The 8622-nt window shown below is 34.7% G+C and overlaps 2 protein-coding genes across 2 annotated transcripts; one reads left to right on the forward strand and one right to left on the reverse strand.

Moving 5' to 3' along the window:
• Nucleotides 1–2294: 2294 nt before the first annotated feature.
• LOC112053990 (28S ribosomal protein S10, mitochondrial) lies at nt 2295–4637 on the forward strand. The gene is made up of 3 exons (XM_024093621.2): nt 2295–2479; nt 2548–2789; nt 3496–4637. Exons 1-3 carry the CDS (start codon nt 2465–2467, stop codon nt 3749–3751), a joined length of 513 nt encoding a protein of 170 aa, XP_023949389.2. The 5' UTR covers nt 2295–2464; the 3' UTR covers nt 3752–4637.
• On the reverse strand, nt 4628–8412 carry LOC112053998 (transmembrane protein 216-like). Its single transcript, XM_024093630.2, has 2 exons — nt 7841–8412; nt 4628–6419 (listed from the first exon to the last, which is right to left on the reverse strand). Exons 1-2 carry the CDS (start codon nt 8073–8075, stop codon nt 6226–6228), a joined length of 429 nt encoding a protein of 142 aa, XP_023949398.1. The 5' UTR covers nt 8076–8412; the 3' UTR covers nt 4628–6225.
• Nucleotides 8413–8622: the final 210 nt, after the last annotated feature.

Raw genomic sequence — 8622 nt, forward strand, 5'->3', positions numbered from 1 at the left:
ACTAGTAATAAAATTAAGCAAAGTGGAAAAATCTGTATTTACTAATGAAGACAACTCTTAGGATATGCAGTACTTTAATGCATGTATGAAGTGCACGCCACTACTTGGAGGCCATTGGATCAGCTTCTACTAGAAGAAATTATTGTAATGATGTTAACAATTGTAAATTATAATATTGTATTACTTTTCTAAAAAAGAGTGACTGTTGAGTTTCTTGCTGACTCTCCTCAGCACAACTTGTCTTCCTATCTGGTGATGAGGTCTGTCTGTCTGTCTGGAGATGGACAAATAGTCAACCTTATTATTTCAAAAATGAATTTACAAATGTATTACAGCGAGGAAAACAACATTGATTTGGAGTGTATATGGATGGATGGATGGAGCTATTACATAATTATTTTCCGTTCTTCAGTTGAGCAAGATGCTGCTTTATCAGTCGTTTTCCAGCAATTTTGACAAACTTGGGATGGCTCTGGATAACTGAAATAGTAATAAAATATGAAAATCCAGCAAATAATTTAATCAGAGTTTTAAAATTGGTTTACTTAGTGGATTTAATAATGTTATGTTATTCCACAATTTATTCGTCGTCATTATCAACCCATATTCGGCTCACTACTGAGCTCGAGTCTCCTCTCAGAATGATAGGGGTTAGGCCAATAGTCCACCACACTGGCCCAATGCGGATTGGCAGACTTCACACACGCAGAGAATTAAGATAATTCTCTAGTATGCACATATTATTACTGTTTTAAAATTGGTTTAGGGTGTGAAAATGTAGCAAACTGACATACAAACTCACAGTTCATATTTAATATTAATCAGGAAAGTAGGATAAATATACTATAATACTTCTATGCACTAAATATTGCTTGAACAAACCATCAACAATGCAAGAAAACCTATGTGCTGTCCTACATCTCACTAGATGTTGTGCCTTCTACGCCAGTAATTACACAGTAAATGTACTTTTTAATACAGCAATATTGGTTAGTCATAAAAATACACTGAGCGACACTTCAACACTTATATGGGAAACTACACTCTGTTGTGACTTGACACAATAACATGACAAAAATTATTAAAGTTATACATATTATTTCTTATGAATAATAATCGTTTTTCACATTAAAAATGGATCAAACATTATTTATGCTGCCTGCACCTGCTGTGTACTTGTTTACGAGCATGTTTCAAACAGAATGTATTCGTATTTTCGTGACATTTTATTGACAATTGATGCCAACTATAATAATTTTAATATGAAAACCTACCCATAATTTTTACTTTTATTTCTGATATACAGGAATGAAAGGATAATAATTTGTCATAAATTGTATTTCTCTTTCATTTATATTTAAAATAATGTCAAGTAAATAAATGAAAGAGTGTATACAACTTATATCAAACATTACTTAATATTTTTTTTACTTTTATTATAATAATGTACAAGCAGTTGTTAAAAACATTTTACTTACGCGTTTTACCACAGTTAGGTACACAACATATTTTATGTTTCGATAGCAAATCGTCACGAGAAACCAAATCGAAAAGAAAATCAATGTCCTTTAGATATAGCGTGGGTTAACAATAAAAAGCGCCAAGCGGGTCCGTTGATGTCCAGCTGAAATGCGCAGGTAAAAAGCACAGGAAGCGAATTGAGTATTAATGCAACGAAATACGATTAATGATTAAGGATTTAAACTTTATAATTTAACTGCATCACCATGTTTATATTTCGTAATTTTGAGTCATATGACAATTGACATTTACATTTTTTTTTCCTATATTTTTTCCCATGGGCAAAAGGCAAAGTACCGTACCGTACAGCCATGTCTTCATTTTATATCATTTAAATTCATATCAAATCTATGTATTGTCAGTTACATTTACAAACGCAGTTCTTAAAGTTGACATTTTCTATTTTAAATATTGCAAAATGAAATCTAAAAAAGATTTTTTGTTTCCAAAAGGAGGTTTTGTAAATTATTGTTTACAAATTAAAATTGAAATAGTTTATGAATTGATTGACATGTTATTGAAGTCAAGTTATTCTAATAATAATGTATATTTCAGACAATGCTGCGTGAAATGAAACGATGGATGATGACAAGAAAAAGCATACCATTACAAAAAAATCTTTAGTGTGGCTGTTGAAAAAAATGTGATTACCGCCCTCTAGGCATCTGTGGCGGAACTATAGCTTTAGTATGATTTTAGCTATTTTTTATATAGGTAATAATGAAAAGACCGTGGTTGGATGAGACGGTTGGCATATGACAGTTGACATTTACGATATATTTTGAGTTTGACGTCGAAGTTGAGTTGACAGAAAAATAAAATTTCAAAATTTCAAATCTCCGTAGATTTTAAGAAACAAATAAGTAAGCCGTAAAACAATTTGCCCATTACATTTGATTTAGCGACTAATTCGACATTTTAAATTAATTCACAAGACTGCAATATGAACGCAATCAAGGTTGGTAACAAAACATTATCATAACCTATAAATTCTATCTTTATAACTATAATTTAAATATTTTTCAGCTATTATGGCGGTCTACCCCAAGCCGCAGTATTTTGTTCAATTATAATACAACAAGATTAGCGTCTGCTGCTACTATAACGCCTATACAACGAATAGAACCTCCACCTTCTACGATAAAACTCGACAAATTGTACAAGAGGGTAGAGCTTGAAATGCGGGGCATTGACCCCGCGGTACTGCTCAGTTACTCCTGGTTTTGCATTGCTGCTGCAACACATCTAGGCATTGATGTTACTAAAAGGTACATACGAATATTTTATTATACTCCTGAGCTAGCTCGCTAGCCAGGCGCTTGGGATGTCCATAATATCCCAAACGCCTTGCTAGCTCGTTGGTGGTAGCGCCGCGAATCAAACGCTTGAAGCGAGCTGACGTGCTCGATGACTAGGTGACGGCAGAGATATGGCTCTCCTGTCAGAAACTGCCCTAAAGTCTAACAACTCACCTGCATAAAGTCTAACAAATGATTGCAGATCCAAAGAGAAAATAACTGCTTATGGGTGTTCAGAGAAACCACACCATTCCCTGGTTGAGGAACTTGGTACACCGCATAAGCATGAAATTATATTATTCTTATAATTTAAGTATTGTCATATTCAGATATCATCATTATCAACAAATATTTTGCTCACTGTTGAGCACAAACCTTCTCTTAGAATGAGCAGTAGAGTATACTTATTTGTATTAAGTACTTAATTTTAGTTAATTTTCAATTATATTGTTATACTATTAAAATCAAGCTTGCTCGGTCATCTTACAACTACATCTAAAGTCAAACAGACTTAATCAACATTAACACTGCTGGCCTAAGTTCACTGCTGGACATAGGCCTCTTGCATGGACCTCCAAACATAACAGTCTCAAGTCGCCAGCGTAATAAATGAACAATGCTATATGACATGGGACATGGGCATTCTTTTTACATAGTTAATCAATATTTATTTCAGCTGGGCACTCAGAAAAGCAGAAAAAGAGAGGCACACATTACTGAGATGTGTGCACATTTACAAAAAACACAGAGTGCAGTATGAAGTCCGATCCTATTTCAGATTCATTCATTTACAGCGACTAACCGGATCCACATGTGACACATATTTAGAATACATCGAGAGGAACCTCCCAGAAGGCTGCGCTTTGAAAGTGACAAAGATTGAGTGTCAAACAATACCGGATCATATAAAACCACCTGTGGATGAGAAATAATCATAATTATTAACTTCTTGAATGAAAATTAATGTTAACTTTCAACCCCTATTTCACCCATCTATTTGTTCACATGTTTTATACACTTATAATAAATAGTCCACTAATCATTTTACAAAAATATAACTGAAAAGATGAACAGCCCACACCAATACTTACTTTATTAGGTCAAGTTTGTATTCTGTGAATTACCTATGTTTGCTTTTACTTATTTTTTTTAAATGTACCTACGAGTATATTATATAAAGCTTCAAAGTAGAAGTGCACAGTACCTTCTATGCAAGTGTGTTCCACCATAGGCTGCAGCTGTGCTTGCATCAGTAACCGAAAGAAGTGTGGATTTCATCCTACTCCTAACAAATTAGCCCACTTCCATCTAAGATTGCATCATCACTTACCATCAGGTGAGATTGTAGTCAAGGGCTTACTTGTACAGAATAAAAAAAAAACCTCACTCATATGGGTTTGATGAAAAAAAAATTCGAGATTCAGTTTTAAGTATGGGGGAACCCCATAAATTTTTTTTTCAATTTTTGTATGAAAATTTTTTGTATACGGTTCACGGAATACATCTACTCACCAAGTTTCAACATTATTATAATCGGAAAAAGTGGCTGTGACATACAGACGGACAGACAGACAGACATGATGAAGGGTTTTGTTTTTGCCATTTGGCTACGGAACCCTAAAAAGATCATCATCATTAGCAACCCATATTCAGCTTACTGTTGAACATGAGTCTTTTCCCAGAATGAGAGGAGTTAGGCCAATAGGCATACTAATGAAAAAAGTGTACCGGAATTTATCAATTATCTGTTGAAAATCTATATAGTACTTTTTGGTAAAATAAATGTGTAGATAGTAGAATAAAAAAGCTTTTAAATTATTATATGTTTTATTTTTTCTACTTAATGTTAGGTACAACATTTTAACAGGCCATAGTATATAAATATCAATTTGTTATTAACCAATATGCTTTATATAAAAATGCAAAACATCACTATAGGCTATTTTAGCAGTGGAATTGTTACAAAGTACAAAAATATAAAACTTTAGTCACTATTGTGTTAAACAAAATAAATATTATGGAGCTGCTTTTTAATATTACAAACATAATTTTGAAGCTTATTTTCTAAATGGACTAACTTTTGGACAGTTTCATAACTTTACGCAAAAAACAGTAATAATTTGATTGTATATGTCTAGCAATGTATCCTAAACGGATGGACCGATTTGGACGCGGTTCTTATAAATCTCTACTAAAATTATAAAGAGAAAAGTTTGGGGATCTTTGGGGATCCGATTTTGCAAATCCTTTAACCAATAGGAAAGAAGCCATAAAATATATTGTATATATTATATTATAATACATTCCTATTGGTAAAAGAATTTTTAAAATCGGTTCTTTATGATGTAAATTCAATTCCCATGGCAACAGGAACTTCTGCTATTAGAAGAATAGTAAAAAAAATCCTCTTTATAATATTAGTGTAGATTAATATAACATTCACAATAGTTTTTAATTCTAAAATGTAGACTTTAGTTAAAGGCTCTATATTATACAGGGTGCTCGGGAATATTTCCCATAACTAGGGTTAATAATAATTAAGTCAAACTTATTCATTGATAATTATCATGAAGCAGCTTACTAGTGTAGTGCGGAGTGCCAGTTGGAATATCTCGTCGATATCTACAGTCTTACCACTACGATTACGTATTTTATAATGCAAGGATACACAAAGGCGCGTGTTACATGGATAGTCGGAATTATTTGAATTACTTAGTATGAAAACATAAAAAGTTTTCTTTTTTAATCTATACTTATAATAAATCTGTAGAGGTCAATTCTGTACATGAAATATATTTCCATAATAATTGTCAGGGGGTGATTAGTGGTCGATACTGATGCCAAAAATGCAATCAGTAAAATTTTTGTCTGTCTGTCTGTCTGTCTGTATGTTCTTTATAGAAACAAAAACTACTCGACGGATTTTAACGAAATTTGGTACAATTATTCTACATACTCCTGGGCAGGTTATAGTATACTTTTCATCACGCTACAATCAATAGGAGCAGAGTAGTGAAGGGAAATGTTGAGAAAATGGGAGAAGTTACTACATTTTTTAAGCTTCCGTCGCCGTCGCGTGGTAGGGTAGGGGTAGGGTTAGGGTAGGGGTAGGGTAGGGTTAGGGTAGTGGTAGGGTAAGGATAGGGTAGGGGTAGGATAGTGGTAGGATAGGGGTAGGGTAGGGTAAGATCAGGGTAGGGTAGGGGTAGGGGTAGTAGTAGGGTTTCATGCGGACGAAGTCGCGGGCGTCCGCTAGTTAAAAATAAATAGTTATGCAGTTCGGCTCCTTTATGTGGACTTGTCAACCTTGAAGTTATGGGAAATACACCGAAACACCCTGCATATTTTTTTTAATATAAAAAAAATGGCAATCTATTAATTTGGCAAGAGGGTAGATTCACAATTTCTATTCAAATTGCTGGTTCTTGCATACAGTGAATATGAACAGGATTGCAAACGTCAGCTCCAGAGCGTGGAACATTAGCATCACAGCGCACCAGATGTATTCTAACCTTAATATGTACGTTTGGTATATGAGGAAATAGCACACGCCCACTGCACAGGGTATTGTTAGTAGCACTGAGAAAAAGACAGGTACTTCTGAAACATAAAACAACCATTATATTGAGAATATAAATAAAAAGTGTGTGTCAGTTCCGACGCACAGCGGGCGATGGAACGAGCTATGATCGGAGTATCTCTGCGTGATCGAATCAGAAATGAAGAGATCCGCAGAAGAACCAAAGTCACCGACATAGCTCATAGAGTTGCGAAGCTGAAGTGGCAATGGGCGGGGCTCGTTCGAAGAGCTGATTGATGTTGGGGTCCCAAAGTGCTGGAATGGCGACCCCGCACTAGTAAGCGCAGTGTTGGCCGACCCCCCACCAGGTGGACTGACGACATTAAGCGAGTCGCAGGAATTCGCTGGATGCAGGCGGCTCAGTATCGTGATGTTTGGAAGTCCTTACAAAAGACCTATGTCCTGCAGTGGACGTCCATCGGCTGATATGATGATGATGATGATGATGATGATGACCTACGCCTGAAAAGTGAAAGGTGCGCAGAATAAGTTGCGCACAAAAACGTAACGCTGCCATTCGTTCATCGAATTTTACTGCCCATATTATACCTACTCCAATAAAAAAAATATATTAAATATCTTTTTCAAACTGTATTATATTGTATTGTAAATTGTAATGTAGTACGATTGTAACTACGACACCTTAGCCCATAACCTATTTTTTAAATTCAAAGTTGGTCATATAAAAATTACTGAATAACTTTTTATGAATTTCTTTATATATTCTTTATATATACGACTCGACTTTCGATTCGATTCGACTTTGTTTGCGTGAAACCCTGCCCTTATCCTATCCCAAGTATCATATGTCCGTCTCCTGGTTCTAAGCTACCTCTCTACCAATTTTCAGCCAAATCGGCTCAGCCGTTCTTGAGTTATGAATGTTCCTAACACGACTTTCTTTTAAATATAGATCCCGTATATATAGATTTATTAGTTAAGTTGATTATGATGACATAATGACATTCTAGAAGTTTTATACCAATTTACAAACCTCGATAAATGTACAAATTGCTAAAACTATGGTATACTTCAGCTAGATAATTTTTTTAATTACTTAATTAAAATCTTAATGAAAGAAAAATAATTATTGCATTCAAAGCTTCTTCTATAAAATAAATATGACATTATTTACAAAAATAGTATTATAATAAATTGGTAATTTAATCTGTAATATTTAACAAAAATCAGATCTTCAAAATCTTAATTCCAACAGCTACACCATTGAAAAAACTGATTTAAGATAGAAAATTTTGAAAATTCCGAAAAAGAAAATATAACTTGGTCACCCTAGCGATTTTTGGAAAATTATTCAAATTAGTTTTCGGCAATTAGGTGGTGTATCTACCATTTGCGTTTTATCCATTAATTACGGGACATCCTGTATATATTTTAACGGGATCAGGCACCTAAGTGCTAGTAAATAAATAATTGAACTCACTTTTACTGGCCAAGTTTCCACGTCTCCCCAAAAATATACGAACAACTTCAACGAGACACAAAACACAAAATATCCCAGCTTCTGTCAACAATGCGTTTTCGGGGTACGACACATTTATCGCCTTCAAAATCCCCATAGCAATTTCACACACGAAAAACATTCCTAAATAAAATGAGTTTAGGTAAAGCAATATTTCGTAGGCCAAACTTGAGTTAACATTCGTCATTTTAGACATTTTGTAGCACAGATTAATTAATTAAATCTATTTTGTAGTGGTTTTGCTATTTGTTTACGTTTTTTTTATTTTTGTGTGACATTTCGTCGATCATGGTTACGGGACGGCTGCGGGCATAGCTGAGCGGGGGCCGGGGGACGGGGTCAACGCAACGGCGCGAAACCGAGGTCAATTGATCGTCTAGGCTCATGCGCGAAGTATCGATTCCTGTATTTTGGATAATTAAAAAAAGGTGCTTCTTTTTTAAATTTGATTATAGATAGTTTTCATTCGGCAAGGTGAAGAACTGTTTGTTATTCGGGTCTTATACATTACTATCATGTCATTATTATCTGCCCACTACAGGGCTTAGCCTCCCTCCCTATAGGACAGGGAATTTGGAGCTTTGACCCACTACGCTGTTCAAATGATAGTTGGTGGGCTTAGGGTGATATTGTTTGGTTTTTAATGATGATTATCAGATGTTAGGATTGGGATAAAAAAAAGCCATGATAGCCCAGTGAATATGACCTCTGCCTCCGATTCTGGAGGGTGTGGGTTCAAATCC

The sequence above is a fragment of the Bicyclus anynana genome, chromosome 24, assembly GCF_947172395.1.
Source record: "Bicyclus anynana chromosome 24, ilBicAnyn1.1, whole genome shotgun sequence".
NCBI classification, from domain to species: Eukaryota; Metazoa; Arthropoda; class Insecta; order Lepidoptera; family Nymphalidae; genus Bicyclus; species Bicyclus anynana.